Raw genomic sequence first — 18,677 nt, 5'->3', positions numbered from 1 at the left:
CACTGTGCAAAGGGTGGTTACACACACATAAGACACAATGAAATTAGAGACACATTCGCCAACCTCATGAACGAGGTTTGCCATGACGTCGAGATTGAGCCGAAACTTCAGCCGTTGCAAGGCGAAAGCTTTGTCACAATTCAACTACAACTGAAGATGAGGCACGACTTGACATTAAGGCAAACGGACTCTGGGGTTCACGATTCAGCCGCGCTTTCTTTGATGTGAATATTTTCAACCCCCATGCTTAAACATCGCAAAAACTGCATAAGGATGCATACAAATACCACGAAACGCTGAAGAACTCCAAATATCAGCAAAGAATTTTAAACGTAGAGCAGAGTAGCTTCTGCCCGCTAATTTTTGGATGCACCGGTGGCGCTGCTCCAACAGCCACGCGGACGATGCAGCGATTGGCCGAAAAACTAAGTGAAAAAAGACAAGAAAGCTATACAGAATCTATAAACTACATAAGAACTAAAATAAGCTTCGCGCTCCTGAGGAGCTCTATACTTTGTATAAGGGGGTGCAGATCGCTACGCAAAGTTCAATGTATCGACAACTCCATAAGCGCTATTGTAGAGGAAGGACGGCTAAGATAAATTAAAATTACGACGATGCATTTAATGCTGATTTATGACTTCATTGCTGATATATATATGCATTTTTATATCGCTGGTATGGCCCTATCCAGCTTGTGCACTTACCGTAACTAAACGGAAGGGCCCCTTTTGTAATTTAGTTTTTTTTATAGGAAAATACCGCTATTTTGATGAAAAGTGTTAATGGATCATAGTCGTTGCATCGCTGTTTAACTAGAGTTTTGAACTGTTTTCAGTTTGAATGGAATCCTTCCTTATGTCCAAATTGCAAGGCAATACGCGTCAAACTGTTAGCTGGGTGCTTCTTCTTATGTATCTGGGCGGGACTTTCTACTTAATGCATTACCTTTTCGACATAAGCGACCAGTATTCACAGCTTGCATTGGATCATGCGAAGCACTACAAGAAAAAAGATCGACAGCTGTTGGGAATCTACGACATGATAGCTGAACACATGTTCAACGTGCCGTTCTCCTGGTGGATTGTTATCCTTCTTGTGCCTTACATTTCCATTTTTGCCCTGCTGATCACTTGCACTCGCACGAATTGTGTATTACTCGGCGATAAAGCCGACTGTCGCCTTCCCCATGTGAAAGTGGACCAAACTTTCAAAGCTGGCAAGGGAGCCAAAGTTAAGTGATTTGAACTCTGAAGATAAACTTAAAAAACTGGGCAATTTCACTTGTAAACTTCGTATTTTTACATATCTCCTGTAAATAATGTTTGCGTGCTGTGAATGTAAATTATATTTGATTTATGATATGAGTTTCTACGATTTTCAATAATAGTTTTGAAACTGTATTTTCTTTGTTAATTAGAAATCTAGTTTTTTCTTCGTATTCTCTTTTAAAATACTCTGCCCTCGTTTTACGGCCATTTTGTCTCTTTTTGAAATAAATGAGGTTGTGCGATTTCCTTTAGCTTTTGCCCTACTAATAGTGATTGCCACCAATTTCAAATTCATGTCAATTGCCATCTGTGTAATTGAAAGGTCTTTATCTGGTAGTTGAGTAAATTCAACTAACAAAATGTAGTTTTTTTTTGCGTGGTGTGATGAAAAGGTCTGAACGAAAAACTAACACTTAAGCATATTTGAAAAACAAAGTAAAACAGACGATTTGGACAACAATTTCTGTAGCAAAATGACTGGAAAATCAAATAAAAAATTTAAATGTTCAAAATTTTTTTCAATTTGTTTCGAGTAAAGCTAAGTTTTCACGGCTTAATTTAAGAAAAAATCTTTTGTAAGCCAGCTCGCTCGCTTTAATCGCTCAAAATAAGACTAAATCTCAAAAATATCAAACCAATTTTTCTCAATACCGGGGACAATTTTTTGACAATTATCACTGGACCCATTCCGATGAGTAATTGTGGTGCTTGATTTTGCGTGAAAAAAAACAACAACTAGAATAGCTCGTTACTGCAAGTAGCTCAGAATGTTTTGGCCATAGTCTTAAAAATACAAAAATGAATTTCTTTTTAAAAAACCGTTTCTTTATGCGTGGTGTTTTTTTGTTAGTGTCATTGTTTTGGCGTGATGCGATAAAAGGATGTGAAACAAAAACTAGAGCTTAGGCATAATCGAAAAACATAGAAAAATAGGCAAATTGGAAGACAATTTTAGTAGAAAAACGACAAGAGAAACAAAAAATTTTCAATTTTTTGCAGTTTCTTGAAGTTTTTGATTCCAAAAGCCGCAAAAAAACTTTAACTCGAGTAAAACTAAGTTTTACGGCTTAAATTAAGCTTTTGTATTGTTAAAAGCCATTAAAATAAGCTATTGTAAGCCTGTTTGCTTGCTTTAATCGCTCGAATCAAGAAGAACTATCATGAATTTCAAAACGTTTTTTTCTCGACACCGGGAAAAATTTTATCAAATAACGACTTAAAGGGATTTAATTTGATGTATCACTCAACTCTCTCCGATGATTGTTTGTGGTAGCTAATTTTGCGTAGAAAAAAGAAAAAAAAATTGTTTGTGGTAAGTGATTTTTCGTAGAAAGAAGAAAAAACGAAAACACCCGAATAAAGTTCCTCTCCATTTTTCAAACGGTCGGTACAAAAAGGGTAACAGTTTGGTGAGTAACTTTAACTGAATGCTCCAGGCATTTATCCTTGCCAAAAAGTTAGTTGTAAAACGAAAATTTTGATTTTTTAAAAGTGAAATTAGTAGTCCGCAGATTGAATTGATTTTCAAATTGATTATAGAGACGTTTAATCGTACATATAATGAAAACAAAAAGTTTGCGTGCGTGCTTGAGTCTGTTACAAAAACCACCCTGAAAAGTACTTGAACGACTTCGCATAGAGTGCCATATGAAGAGTGTCACTTATGAAGAGTGTCATGGTCTGAACAAATTTGAGTTTTATGAAGAAATTATGGAGAAAAAGGATAAGAAAGATCGCATTTCGCATTCAGCGGCCTCTCGTTTATTTTGCAGGTTTTCTTTCGATGGTTAGAATTGAACACCTGCATCTCTATTGACAAATTTGAAAATAACTTTCATTTTGAATTAAAGCACCTTAAAGTTACTGATGTTTTCTCAAGCACTGAAAAAAGCTTTGCTATTTTTTAAGAATAGATTTTTGCAGTTAGATAATCTGCGATGGACGTTGTGATCTTTTTCTGGATTATAGCGGTGATTGTTTCTTGAAATTTATGAAACTTCCGCGAACATGCTTACAAGCATGATTTTCGTCACCGTGTCATTTGATGGTTATACAGTTAGAAATTTATAACGAGAAGTTTTTTTTGTTCCGACCATTGAAAATGGGGAGGAACTTAGTATTCGTGTTTCAGTTTTTTTTTGTTTTCCACGCAAAATCAGGTAACACAAATAATCATCGGACTAGGTTGAGTGATATATCATAATAAAGCCCTTACATTCGTGATTCGAACCACATTCAAAAAATTTTTAAAATGTCCCCCCGTGTCAAGAAAAACCGGTTCGAAAGTTTTGATTTTTCGTCTTATTTCGAGCGAATAAAGGGAGCAAGTAGTCTTATTTTAACTGCTTAAAAGCTTGCTATACCTGAGTTTAAAACTTAAAAACTTAGAGTAACGTTAGTTTACTTTGAGTATTTTAGCGCCTTTTTGGAATCAAAATTTTCACAAAAATTCAAAAAACTGCAAAACTTTAAAAAAAAAACGTTTGTTTTGTTTTTTCAAGTAACTTTTCCAAAAATTTCTCCATTCTAATTAGCTTATTTGACTATAACTGACATATATATCCTAGACTCCAGTTTTTTCTTCAGCTCCTTTTATCACACCACGCCGAAAAAAAACGACAATAATTTGAAAAAACTTTGTTGTATTTTTTAAGACTGGTCGGAACATTCTGTGCCATTTGCACAGTAACCGGCTATTCTTGTTTTTGTTTACTCATAGTGGATTTTGGTTTCAGGGTAGTGTTACAACCTATTTTAGCTAACGGTGCAAAATATGAAGTCTTGCTGTTTTCAAAATGTTGGCAAAAAAGAGCTAGCGAGCGTAGTGTAATAGTATGAATCTAATTTTCTCCAGCCGAAGTCGAAAATAAAAGTAGTCCTAATTTGCTGGCTTTTTTGATATAATCACGTTTTGTAGCTTTGAAAACTTCATAGCATCAGTTCTCTGCTTTATTGGCAGCTGGTGTTAGCCAATCATAAGCGACTTACTGGGCGGAGAAGATTCAATAATGTAGTTAGCAATATTTTTATTTTTTGGTGGCAGTGAGTTCCAATTTGTTGCAGTATTTTTTGGAGCATTAGTTCAATTTCAAGGGCCTGAGGCGCAGTTGCTAAAACGTAAGAAGCTTATCTCGAGGTCAAAGGTTCGAGTCCAACATATAGCAAATGTTTTAATTCAAGGCTTGTTTCTACCTTTACTTGTTTCTTTCAGAACTGCTTTTTGTCTTCGTAGCATGTTTGCGAAGTGCAGCTTCGCATCTGTGTTAATGTGTGGGATGATGTTATAACGTACATGATGTGTTATTATGGAACTCGAGCATTCAGTGCTTCCTGGTATTAAACAGAAACCATGCTTAAACAGTAAATAAGCCGCCTTAAATAATTTTTAGTGAATGAGCTTTGATTGTTACTCTAACTCTAAGCTAGTAATCATTGTAAAAACTCATGTTTTTGAAGTGTTTCAGCTGATTTTGCAAAATGAGTATAATTTTGTGGGTTTTTTGTTTTTTCTTTCAACATAGTCATTCATCTTTATCGCCCCCCTTCCGTCTTTGTATCCAAGATACATTTCGCATCTCTTCAAATTGAATGATCTTTCGCTGAAACTGGTGATCTTTTGTTGAAACAGTCAGAGGCACTTCTAAAGCTACTGAGTATTCTAGTAAAATGCCTGTACTTTAGAAATATTTCAAACATAAATAATTATAATCAAACTAATAGATTTTCAACAAAACAAGAGATGATTATTTTTGGATCTACTCAACAATTGCCACCTTTCAAAAAAAGATGGCAATTGTTAAGAAGATTAAATTGGCGAATTTTTGACCCATCAGATAGCAGCAAAACTTGAATTTAAAATATAAAGCTATAGTGCTATTTAAATGCTTTTACTTACAGGGGTGACAATTCTTTAGTAGATACCAAAGGTAGCGCGATTGTTAAGTAGATCTCTATTTTTGATTACGCTTAGCAAGCGCTATTAAACCGGATTTATTTTTTCAAATTAACATGTTGCCTTGCAAAACCTTTTACCCATTTTGATAGCTCGATTTATAATCAGCCCAAATTCAGTGTCGCATTCTCAATATTGAATATTCAGTTCATCGATACAGTGTAAAAATACATTACCGCATAATCATTCACTGCGTCTGGATAGCTAGAACAGGTTATTTAGCCGGACAAATAGCGCCACTCCGGGATTATTTCTCATTTAATATCGACTAAGTCAGAAAAACATATGAATCAGCTGAAAATTATTTATCTACAATGTAACTGTTTTTGAGCAGATAAAAAATCTTGAAATTTGGTCATCTGAGAACATTTCAATTTCGTGAGGTAAAAATTTATTTGATATCAAGAAAATGAAGTTTTTCACTGTGTTGCATGAAAGAGAATTTCCCATAACTGTTGTCTTACAACGATAAGAGAATTGATACCATTTGAAAAAAAATCGAGCCTTTCTCCGACTACTGATACTGCTGACATATAAATAATCAACTGGTGAACGTTTTAAATATTGAAAAATTGTTTCTATAAAAATTTGGGAAAGATAGATTTCATGAGCTGTGTCAATTTCGAGCTGAATAACTTCTTACGTTTGAACTAAATGTTCTTAGAATACCCTTATCTTATTTATAAATCCTTTGAATATGGCTGAGTTTTTGCACACGGTATGCACGTAAGCTGTCTGTTGTAGTATATTGTCAATTTTAAACACCAAATTTCTGGAAATTTAGTAAAATGACTTTTTCACCTGCTAGAGAAAATTCTACATCGATACAAAGTACGCCACGCTGTAAAATTCTAATTTTTTTTGGAGCTGATCCACATTGTGTTTCGCACGCACCAGTCATCGGTCTTCTTCAACCCATTTTCAAAATCTTTGTTTAATTTTGTAGTCTGAAGATAGGCAAAAAAGCACTGTCGTCAGCAAAAAAAAATCAGTTTTCGCAACAAAATTCAAAACCATTGATATTAATTCAGAACCAAGAACAGCGTGGTAGCACCCCAGACGCGACTTCTTGTTCACATGGAGGAAGTGACCATTACATTTTCACAATTAAATTTTCTATTTGTTAATCAATTTGATATCAACTTGTTGACTTTCCTCGAATACCACAAGTGCTCAATTTTTCTATAAGAACTGAATGATTAAATGTATCAATGATTTCCGTATTTCTATAAAGTGCCAAACCTGTTTTTTTTTGCTTTTTGCATAAACTCAGTAACGCGTAAAAATGCATGGGACATGAATGCTTTTCACGGATGACAAACTGCTGTAGTTTTCGAGTATTATGCTCTTTATGATGAAATTTTTTTTTGGATTAGTTTCTGGAAAGTTTTGCTTTAAGCTAAGTAGGTTATTAGGTCAAAAAATTTCTGAGGTTTTCGCTGCCTCCATCTTCAAAAATAGCAAAATTTATTTTAATTTTACGAAATCATGAAAAAAAAATTGTTTGGCAATAAATTCATTGAATACATCAGCCAAGAAAACAGCAGACGGTGCACATAACTTAATCATCATCTTTTTTAATAAATCCAGGCCAGATGATTTTTTGTTTCTGATGTGATTGAAACAATGTTTTTGTTGACTTCATGTCTATCTGATTTAAAAATTACAAAACTTGAAGTCAGTTTCTCCAATTGCTCTATAGTAGAACATGCTGGGAGTATGGATTCGCTACGGTGTTTCTATATGGTCACAAAACGATATTTAGTGATCTGGTTTGGGTTCCATCAGTTTCTGAGATGCTTTTTGCTTTGCGCAGATATTATTGGAGACTCGAAACATTCACTTAAAATATAGCCACAATTCCAAATTCTATCGTAGTTTTTCTTAACAGTTCTTTTTTTCAAATTAAATGTTTTTACAGATGTTATCAACGTTCTCCTGTGAAAAGTTTTAAACCTTTTTGACCAGTATATGATCTCTTTTTTAACTTATTTCAATGATAATAGTGGTAACCCTGGCTTTGTGATTCTGTTGTGTGAAAGTATGGATTAGAGAAAACCGGTTACAAACCTCCAAACATGTTTTAGTCAAATTCGTCATCATGTCATCAACATTTCCGCAGACCACTTTTAAAATTGATCAAGAATAAATAGAAGGTTTAAGCAGTTTCTTCTTGCTACGAACTTCAAGTTTGTCGCTCTAAAAATACAAGTACTGTTGTCACGAAGAAATGCAAAAATGCCAGAAAAGCATAATGATTGCTTGAAGATGTTTTCAAGGTAGCTACGGTCAGAATGTTAAAAATTACAAATGGATCAATACTGGTAATATTTGTAGGAAGTCGACTTGTTTCTTCATTTTTTGATATTGAGTAGTCACTTAGGACATGGAGTAGTGGCTGCTGTTCTAGTGATGCAACAAACCTTTTTAATTGGTCATAATGGTTGAGCAAAATTTAATCTCCAAAAAAAGTATATCACACTCCTCTTATCATATTAGAAACCTTTAAAAACATCAATTTTGACAAAGAAAAAGTTATGTTTGTTTTTTCAAACCAAAAGTTCTTTATGATTCTTATTGTTTTTTTTATGTGGACGCTCATCCTCATTAGAAAACAATAGAAACAGGCGGAGGATTTCGTTTGATAAGGTTTTCTATGAGGCAACAAAATTTATACAGTTTCGGCTCTTGTATGCCATGTTGGGAGTTTGAAACAACAATAGAAAATAATCAGCCACAATTCATTTGATTTTACCAGGCACGAACAATTACTTATTCGGGCTGCGGATGAAGTTTGACTTGCTATTTGCAAGCTAGCATTGTTTGTCTTCAAACAATCGACCTCCTTTCGATTATCAATTATTTCCATTTGGAGTCAGAAATAGGTTTTTAATCTGCACTCAATTTTGATGAGTTGAGGTGAGCGGATGTTTTTGTAGTCTATAATAGTTCATTTTATCCCTAGTATTCTGCAAGCTTTGTCTTGAACTTCATCACTTGTCATTTCGTCCCAAAATGCAAATTTTGTTCCAAACAGCTTCTCGTTGATGATTGGTCAAAACTTTGCAATAATCGGTCGATTTCTACCTTTTTCCGGGTAGAAAACGGCCCGCGGCAATTTCTTGTGGCTCAATTAAATTTTGTACTGACCTTTTAGTCTCCTCATGATTGATTTCACTGGGTACTCACCATAGTCTGACACTCCATGACAAGTCCATGAACACATAAAGAACGAATACCTTTCCACTTTTGTAATTCTTTTTTCCAGTTCGTAATCGTCTTTTAATAGCTTGTCATTTTCTCCTCTTTATTCCAGTATTTTATCCTGCTGGGAATAATTTTGTTTGATTAGTACTTCGAGGAGGGATTGTACAGATTCATCATCGTTGAAATCTATCATTGAAAGTTTCTGCAGTAAACTCATGTTTATTCGGTAGAAGCAATCGATTTTGACTAGCGTTTCGTGCAGTAAACGGAAGAAACAGTTTCGTTCTTAGCTAATCTATTTCGATTTGAATCTGGTTCCGTTGGTCATCTCTGAAACAACTTAAAACGTTCATTACAACATTTAGGCTATTAGGCTATTGTTCTCCACATTTGAGGCAGTGGGACGTCAAAGCTCTAACTCCACTGGGACATCAAAACTCTTGAGTATTCGAATCCGGTAAAGGCATTTGTTTTTTCATGTGTATAGTCAAAACTTAAGAAAAGATCTTTGCGAACTTAAGTTTTTTCCTCTGAAAAAGATTTGGCAGCTTATTGCTTATTAGTTTATTCTTAACGGATAAAAAGATGATTTCAAAGACGAATTTTAGGTAATGAGTTTTTTGAATTTTCATTATCAGCTTTGTAATAATCAATTGCCTGAAAATCATGACTTTGTCCGATTGTAAAAAAAATCAAAAACCGAATCATATTTTTCGCGGTTTTTGCAGTTGGTCTTTTAGAGTGATTTGAGTTTGTCAAATGATCTTTGGTGAATTAAATATGACGACGGGTTGATCCGTGAGGAGACAATTCGTAACAGGAGACAATTAATAACAAGCGACATTTCGTAATAGTAGATGAAGCGGGGAACTCTGATTTACGCGCAGTATTGCTCTCGTGCCGGATGTAAGCGGAGCGAAGCGGAGTAAGCGTCTTTTACTTGCCAATGCTTTGTTACGAATTGTCGCTTGTTACAAATTGTCGCTTGTTACGAATTGTCGCCGGTTACGAATTGTCGCTCGTTACGAATTACCGCCTGTTACGAATTGTAGCCTGTTACGGATTGTTGCCCTACCGTGTTGATCAAGCCTATTTTTGATTTATTTTCAATTATTTTTTTTCATTAGAAACACACAATGAAAAAAATGTAGAAAAATGTAGCAATTTTTGCAGTCATATTTGTGTGTTTCTGGGCACGTGTTTCTGCACCACAATTGAATAGAATCCGGAAAAAAAACTGAATAACAAAGTGTCTTCTAACTTGGTTCTCGACTTTTTCTCACTTGAAGATCTTCAATTGAAATAGCTTTGTTAAAATCTTAAATTTCAATCAACCAGTCAGTGCATCTGGCGGAAAGGTAACACGCATGTTTCAGACGACCAAAGTTCGGGACCTATTTTTGCGAACTAGAAACTTTCTCTTTTTTAGGGCTATCGCCTGTAATTTTTTTGTGTTCAGCAGTCTTTTAAGCTTCAACAGTTTTTAAATATTCCTTATACCATTTCTAATTCGCAATGGTAGAAATAATTGAGTTACAATCTTTTTTATAGTTTTATTTTGAGAACTATAAAATTTAATTAAAATGTAAAATTTTAAAAATATTAACAATTTGTCCTACACGATTTGCTATAACTACACTTTTTTTTGTTTATTTGAGCTGTATTTATGGGCATAGTGACGCTTCATAATGCTTTGATTGATTATGAGTTATGAATCAACCGTACAATGCCCCCCGCGCTAAGTGGCATCCTCAAGCATGGATTTATTTTAAAAAATCAATTCCGCATAAAATATTCATTTCGGCTCTTTTCCAGTTCCCCTCTTTCAAATTGAAATTTGAAAAGCTTTTTTAACATTGCCATAATGCAATGAAATTTGGCGTGGTGAACAAATCGACAACTGTGAACAGATTTGTTCTTCATACTTTACAGCGTAACATTCAGCCGTAATAACACGTAAAACAAACATAAAACTCGGTATTTTGAAAGATGGAACTGGAAAAGAGCCTTCATTTCAAACAAGCACGCTGAGTATACTGCTGGAGAGTTTCTTAATACCGAATAGCTATTTTATCATTTTTTGCCCTCGAAGTTAGTTTAAAAAAGAACGGTGTTTTATCCCCCCCCCCCCCTCAATTGGGGGGAGGGGACGGTACGGTTGATCTCAAGTTTCTTGCGCGTCTTTTTTGAGGCAGGACTTTTGTGACACAGGCGGCTTCGTCTCATTTTCTCGGCTAATTTGTCATGCTAAAATTGCGTTATTTCGCAAGTCGCGCGAGGCTTGTCAAAGTTATTCTCAATTTTTCGTTTTACTCGCTTTTTTGTTATTGGAAAACCTAAATTGAACTCCTTTTGGGGAAAAAATTGAAATGCCAATTTTAGAAAAATGAGCTGGAAGTTGGAACAATGAGCTGGAAATTTTAAGTCTTTTTCTGAAAAAGAAATAATCTCGGCCTTAACTGCTGGGTTCACTGACAGTGACTGCTATCAGCCACTTTTGAAAACCATGATTGTTTTTGCATTGTAATATTTCATCAAATATTGAAATATAAATAGCCGTTTATCAAATTATACAACGCCATTAAAATCATTCTTTCATGGTAGTGAATCAATTCGTGATTGCATGCGATGTTCTGCTTTGTCTCGTCTGATCGATTGGGTGCCTGGAAATTCTGTGGGTCTGTGATCCAGTCGGTCTTCACTGTGTCTCTGATGTCTGGTGCCTGGGACAGGAAAGCGAGTAGGGTTGGGTGGGCGACTCGTGTGTAAGCACCCTGGTTGGAACCGCAGTTGGGGGGTCCGCTGCCGAAAGCAACAATCCCACAGAGATATCGCTCGCCTATTCTTAAAATACAAAGGAGAAACATTTGATAAGTTTTCCTTCTTTCCCGTCTGTAAAGACTTGTGAGTTTTTAATGGCGCTGCTTTTGTTCACAATGTTCACCCCGCGCCCTTGAGTCATACGGTCTATATAGCTAGATTTTTTGTTTGTTTGTAATTTAGAACTTTGTCAAGCTATTCCCTGATTGCAAATGGGAATTCTCGTGCAAAGTTACTAAATGCTTATTCCTTAATTCATTAAGTTAGTCCTTTTCAGGTAGGGGTAGAAATTGTTGGGTACCACATGGGGTACCATATGGGAGGGGGGTAGTTATCTAGATCCATGATTTAACTTACTCGTTGAAGCATTCTAGAGGACCTCCTGAGTCCCCCGAACATGCATCGTATGGAAGGAGTTGATTGGTGAGGTTCTTTGCATGGACGCCTGCGTCTACCTGTTCCCCTCCCGCACACACGTAGCCATTGGGGTAGCACTTGGAGATCTCCGGCGCACTTTTATGCACAGACACCATACATGTCTGGATAGTGACATATACTGATCTGTTAACAAGATTTTTGCCAAAACTTAGCGGGAAAGTCAAACCGCGGATAATCAAGTTTGAGATTGAACAAATTTAAGACTTTGCTGAAAAAACACTAAACATAAAAATCACTTCATTCACAAACTCTTGATAATAACAAGCATAGCCGGTTACTGTGCAAGTAGCACATAATGTTCCAACCATATTCTGTAGAAAAACTACAAAAACTGAAATAACTCGATTGAAATAAAAATAAATTAAAATAAAAATTGAAATAACTCGAAAGTCTACTTATGTTGCTGTGACTCCAGTTTTAATTAAGATTCGTAAAACCGATTATGCTTGGATTAAGGAAAGAAAAAGTTGAGAAATTCGACATCTTGACCTCGCATAAGACATATTGTTTGGTTCTTTTTAAATCATCCAGTAGCCTACAAAACGAAAATTTGGCTAAAAAACGTTTAATTTAAACCTCATAGGATGGGGCTGAAAAAAACACTCATTTTTAAAATCATAATCTAAACCGCAGACTCTTATGTGTATAAAATTCTTGGGTTCATGCCCAGTTACCTGTTTTTCGGTGAAAGGGAATTTACGAAAGTCTATTTAAAGTACTTTTAGATGTTCTAGACTGCAAAAAACCGTCAGCATTAACAAATGAGCAAATTTCTACAAAATTTCTTCCGTGCAAACTGCCATACGAACAGCTTTCGAATATCTTCGAATTAAGAGGCACATAGCATAGTGCTACGAAGCGTTCACTCTGAAATCGTCAGATCGTGTATTCGATCCCATGCCATGGCAATGATAGTGTGCGAGGACGAGCTCTCACTTGACCTCTAGCTTCAGGTTTACGATAGCCTGACCAATTTCGGCTGCAATAGTGGTACCACGTGAAAGTTCTACACGCAAAAAAAAACTGCCTTGAGTCGCAAATAAAGAGCTTCGCTCAACAAAATAAGGCAGTCTGGACTGCAGGGAGATAATACAAATGGAAATGGACTATCCTCGACAGGAATGTTAAGGCCTAATGATGGCTCCTCTGTGATTCGCAGGAACCACATTGTATGGGGAGTTAAGACTGGTTTGCTCCTTGAGTTGGATGATTTAGAAATAACACTGACCTGACCCGATCGGTCCCTCCGAAAGTATCTTTCTGACTGCAGAGGGGGTCGACCTGTCGGTCGCACCAGGCCCCGAAGCCAGACACAGTAGCCCATTGCCCCACAAGAGGGGCGTCGTTTGTCGCCGGCAACTTAATCGGCATCGCGTATCTTGAAATGACTGCCAAGAGACCTTTTTACTTTTACCTCGTATGCACCTCCTCGATAAAAACAAAATTTGTCGTATTATGGTAAGCAATTAATGTGAAGTTATCAAGTACTACGGTAGATACAAATTACTTGTTCGAGTATGATTGAGTCAGTCTAAGTTTTATTCAGAAGTTCAGCATTTGCATCGATTGAGTTGTTAAATGTGCAACAGGTACTTATCAATTAATTAATTATTTGCATATTCTCCAAGACTCATATGTGTTAATACTAACTGACATAGGTTAAATAAAGCCGGAAAAAGTAAAATAATCCCTATTGGCGTAGGAAGAGCGATTACAGCCGCGTCGCAGTCTAGTAGAATTTTCACATCTTCAGGTCCGTACTTTGCCGCTTGGAACAGTCACTTTTCCAGTTTTTTTAAGAGCGGTAATATAAGTGTTTGATTTCCGTTGTACTTTGCAACACGTGTAACGGTAATCTCTTGATTTTCCCAAATAACCGTCCTTCAAATATCTGCATTTTTTAAAACAAAGAAGCAAGGAGTCTAAAAACTGGTACATGCATCATTCTGCAAATAAGAAAAATCAATCTTGTTCATCGGGAAATTATTTGAAGTACGTAGAATGAAAAGTAAAATTTCAGATTCAATAAGTTCGAAAAACGTGTGAATTTCTTAAGCTTCTTTTGGATTAATTGTTTCCTGAAAAAGTGCCTTCGAATCTGGTGGGAGTTGAATAGAACACAGTTCCTCGTAAGATGCCTTCCATGTTCTTGCCGAAACAATGCTTAGCTGTTACTATATAGGTCGGACTGATGATTATACCACTACATAGTGAATTATGTCCGTTAGGCCTGATTGTGGGTCCTTTACTATCCCAATTCCGCCAAACCAAAACTATACTTCGAGTTTATTGTGTATCCAGTGGCGGATTTAGGAGAGGGAGGGGAAGGCGCCTTTTTCTCTTCAGAAATTCGGCCCAGTGACCACCCAGAACCCAGTTTAGTACTATTTTACGCCATCAATTTTTGGTTAACTGACTCGAAGGTTTCCTAGAGGCGCTTTGGGTGCCAATAATAACTAGTTCAAAAGGGGGAGCGCGCGCCTCAAAGAAAACCCGAATTTTTGGTCAAAGTTTTCCAAAGAATGTCACAAAACGTCAATTTTGGCTTCTCTTCATTCAAAAAATCACCTGAAGTGGCACCGATTTTTCCATTAACCGATAAACAATAAGACAAAGTGATTAAACAGACATCATTGAGATCAGGGGCGGATCTAAGATTTTCTCGAAGGGGGGATTTTCAAAAAAATATTCGAAAGTTTTGTCAAACTATTTTTTAGGTCGACCAAATTGATTTTCCGCGCGCTCGCCCAAATCACTAAATACCTGTTTTTTTTTTGCGTTGCCTGCGAATACTTCCAAAAACGCGTTTTTGGAATGTTTTGACCAAGAAATTGCGTTTTTTTTTGTCCCGCGCTCTCCCTGAAAATTACTGTATGGTGCCTTTAGAAAGTTTTAGGTTTTTTCAGCCTAAATTGAATGTCTTAAAATAGTTCAAAAGTGAAGGGCATCGAAATTCTGAAACGTTGCAACACAGGGTTGGGGGACAGTAAAAGAGCCTGCTGGATGAGCGATAGTCTGACTGCCCACGGGTGTTCGATTGATGGTGTGATTTCTCCATTGATGACGCGTACGTTCTGGTATGTAAGTTCGTTCTTGTACTCGAACATGTAAGGACAGCCTACTTTGGCGACGCCTTCCTCAAAAGGGGTCACACATACGTCCTAAGGACATGTATGGTGTATTTTGAAACTTATAATTTTTTTTCATGAGAAAACCATCATAGTTAGATTTCGCAGAGTGAATGATCCTGTTAATTTCTCAGAGTTCTTTCTAAGTTTGTAAAACACGCGTCGTCTTTCCCTGATAATTTTGAGTTTTTTGTGCGATAGGTTATATAATCATGGTGATATCTTCCAGAAAACGTAGAAAAATTTAAAATTCCTTCTAAAAAACTGAAAACATCTATCTAAAAATTTGATTTCGATCAAAAACTATTGAAATATATAGAAGTTTTCGCAGCTATTTAAATCTTTCAAATACAACCTTCAATAGACAAAGCATAGTCTGCATCCTTCCGCTAAATTCGTCCCGTGCATATTTTGCATACTCGCAGGAGAAGGGACGCTTCTGGTCACATGACCTCTGCTGCAGCTCCGAGGTCTGGTTGCTGAGTAGTCCGGCTGTGAAACAGGGAGACTGGATAAGGAACAGAGGGTTCCGAACTCCGATTGAAGTTGCTTTGTTGTTGGAGTTTGCGTACATTGAGAAAAAGACCTGTGGCTTACTGAAAGAAAAAAACAGTAAACTATCTAAAAATCAGATGAATATATCAAGCTCCTCTCCATTTTGAAATTTCTGTGCTCTTCATCTGGAGAGCTCAAATTGGTTGTTTAGTTGGTCTGCAGTGTAGTATGAACGCCAAGCTGCTTCTGACTAAATTTTTTATTTACCTTCTGCCAATGTTTCTTGGTCGCCATTATTCCCGAGTTGGTTTAATCCAAAAAAATTCCGAGATTTTAGTTGTCTAATTTTATCAGAACTGTCAAAAATGACAAATGAAAACAAACTGCCTGGTTTCCAAATAGGGCACTTTTTTAATATTTGCCTTACTCTGGGTGTTCGGTGGCCATGTAGTAGCTACTCTGCCACACCAAACTCATTCGATCCCTATTCAGTCCACATTCGTTGGTTTTGAACGTCAAACAAGCCATATCGTCGCCTATCAAGTACCCATTACACGCGTTGCAAATCAAGTTCGCTTTGAAAAAGGTAGCTCTTAAGTCCGCGTCGAAAAAGGCAGTTCTGGTTTCTTTCCGAAATTGAGTGTCTCTGTAATACTCGAAGAAAGGAAAGGTTAAGCGCAACAGGCTGAGAAAAGCAACCACACTCATATTAGGACAAGCCATCAATGCTTTAACTTAGTTAATAAATTTTTATATCTTACAAACACAGTTGTTGCCCGGTCAAAGGTCAACGAATCTAGCCCAAAGCTAGACAAAAAATCCACGTGTTGCCTCCTAAAGATATATAATTGGCATGTCTGTATAGTGCAAGTGCAAAATATTGAGCACGCCTAGTCGCTACTATATAGAGCACTTTGAAGCAGGCCCTCAGTTTGTTTTATAGTTAGCCCAAGTATACTCTTATACATCATTTTAAATAGTGAAACGGTACAAGCCAAAGCATCCTCTAGTTTTTCAAATAGTGCATAAATTTGCCAAATGGTGCACTTTCTGATCAACAAGCATATTTTGTTGAAACACTTGTTGTTTCGATTTTTGAAGAAAGTCACAGAATATTTAGACTCGTGAGGGATTTTCTTCACTCCGAGATTAACTTTTAACCAGTCTTTTTTGAGCAGCGTTTTTAAACCACATCTGAAACGTATCAACGCATTGAGCTCAAATTCGAAAAATCATAATCCTCTGCTTTCAATTTTTTGAAGTTATGAAGGTTTAAAAATTGCAACAAAAATTTTTCCAGATTTAAGGCAAATTAGTTTTAATTCTGAAATACGTAATAAGATACGTAATTAATTGCAACACCTGGTTCTTGATATGGCTTGAGGGAAAATTACTTAACAAAAAATCTGAAAAAATCTCGTTTGCTAAATTTTTTTTTTGGATTCTCATCATTTACTAAAATATACAAGAGGATAGCCGGCTACTGTGCAAGTAGCACAGAATGTTCTAACCATAGGCTTAAAAAACAACAAAAAATTGTTTTAAATATAAGTGTAATTTTTTTTCGGCGTGGTGTGATAAAAATAGCTGAACTAGAGATACGGCATACTGGACATTCATAGTAAAATAAACAAACTTAAAAACAAGTTCTCTAAAAAAACGACTGGAAAATCAAAAAAAATTAAAAAAAATTAAAAACTTCAAATTTTCTTACAGTTTTTTGAACTTTGTTTTTGATTCCAAAAAAGCACTAAAACAAGTTTTTGATTCCAAAAAGGCGCTAAAATTTTCAAAGAAACTAACGTTGCTATAGTAAACTAAGTGTTTACCTCTTAAAATAGCTATTGTAAGATTTCAAGCCATTAAAATGGTGCATACCCACGGAGCCGCATTCCCGGATAAGTTTAAAGGGGAGCACTTCAAAAAATGATAAAAACGGCATTTTTGGCCTACTTTTTTAAAAACATTTGTCACCCCATCCCCTCGAGCAAATCCTAGATCGGATCAACCGTACAGTTTCCTCCGCAAATTGAATTAAGGGGGAGAAAACATGGACTTATTTTTGGGCTATCCGGGAACGAATTTTATTTTTCGGCTATCCGGGTATTCGGCTCCGTGACACGCCACCATTAAAATAAGCTATATTCGATTGTTTGGTCGAATTAAGACGAAAAACCAAAAATTTAAAATCGGTTTTTCTCGGAACTGCAATTTTTCTTACAATTAATTGTGGTTCGAATAACGGTTGAAAGGGTTTTAATATGATATATCACTCAACCCAGTCTGATGAATGTTTGTGATACTTAAATTTGCTTGGAAAAAAAACTAAAAAACACCCGAATACAAAATTCCTACCCATCTTCTAAAGTCGGAACAAAAAAGCAAATAGTTCGAAGCAATTAAATTTCAGTTGATACGTTCAGGGATTTGTCTCGATATGTACAGTCATGTAGCTCCATCTTTCGCAGTGAGGAATTTTATTGCTAGGTAAATTTTTTTGCTTTATAACCCAACAAGACTGGTCGTATCAGGGCAAAGCCCTGAATGTTCCGACTGCCTTTTGAGCAGTAATAACTTTAAAAAAATAAAAACAAAATGAATTATATCGCGCGTTAATTGTCCCAAATTGGCCAAAATGGTAACTTTTAAACCCCCGTAACTCTACAAAAATGATCACAAGTGAAATTTGAGCTCAGGACAACAATACCTTTCGAATGATATTAAAAAATCCCGTCAAAAATGGCTAGTTAAAAAGTCGAAATTTGTCTGAAGAAAAAAACCCACCACGAGCACAAATATTCCCTTACTTTCGTATCGAAAGTCGGAACCTTAGACAAATCACATATTTCAATAAATAACTTAAATTGTTTTTTCAAAGTTTCCTGTTAAGAATGTGAGAGCTAAAAATTGCCAACTGAACAGTGTTATTGACTAATATGCGCTTCGAAGAGTTAATTGACGGTACTGGAAGCTAAACGCAGACTAATTAAGCGTAAATTTCTATCATGTTTAAAAGTTCTACCCCAACCAAATTAGATTAAAATAGTTTCAAAATAAATTTCATCTTACCGGCTCAAACTTTACAACTTATTTTTTAAAAACATCTGTTGAAAACACAAAAAAACTAACAATTGCGTTAGCACAATTATTTAGGAACAAGTACAAATCAGTTGAAACATTCAAGGCGCTGCTTTGATGTTCTAACAGTCTCGATAGCATAATTTTCGAAGCTGCAGTTTTGTTTGTCCCCCGGGTTGACCAAAATGTGCAACCATACGTCGCACCATGCATGGTTCCATGGAAGCCATGAAAAATTGCCGACGTATTTTTATGTTAAAATAACACATTTTCCATGCATGACGCGAC

At 36.0% G+C, this 18,677-nt stretch overlaps 2 protein-coding genes across 2 annotated transcripts; one reads left to right on the top strand and one right to left on the bottom strand.

Moving 5' to 3' along the window:
• The first annotated feature begins 858 nt into the window (after positions 1-858).
• LOC134848709 (lysosomal enzyme trafficking factor-like) lies at positions 859-1,242 on the top strand. Its single transcript, XM_063866223.1, has one exon. It carries the CDS (start codon positions 859-861, stop codon positions 1,240-1,242), a length of 384 nt encoding a protein of 127 aa, XP_063722293.1.
• A 9,717-nt stretch (positions 1,243-10,959) lies between these two features.
• On the bottom strand, positions 10,960-13,095 carry LOC134848518 (kallikrein-13-like). Its single transcript, XM_063866015.1, has 3 exons — positions 12,917-13,095; positions 11,608-11,811; positions 10,960-11,274 (listed from the first exon to the last, which is right to left on the bottom strand). The coding sequence occupies exons 1-3, from the start codon at positions 13,057-13,059 to the stop codon at positions 10,965-10,967; spliced, it is 657 nt and encodes a 218-aa protein (XP_063722085.1). The 5' UTR covers positions 13,060-13,095; the 3' UTR covers positions 10,960-10,964.
• Between the last annotated feature and the right edge of the window lie 5,582 nt (positions 13,096-18,677).

Source organism: Symsagittifera roscoffensis, chromosome 6 (assembly GCF_963678635.1).
Source record: "Symsagittifera roscoffensis chromosome 6, txSymRosc1.1, whole genome shotgun sequence".
Classification (NCBI taxonomy): Eukaryota; Metazoa; Xenacoelomorpha; order Acoela; family Convolutidae; genus Symsagittifera; species Symsagittifera roscoffensis.
This window is presented reverse-complemented; position numbering and strand designations above follow the sequence as displayed.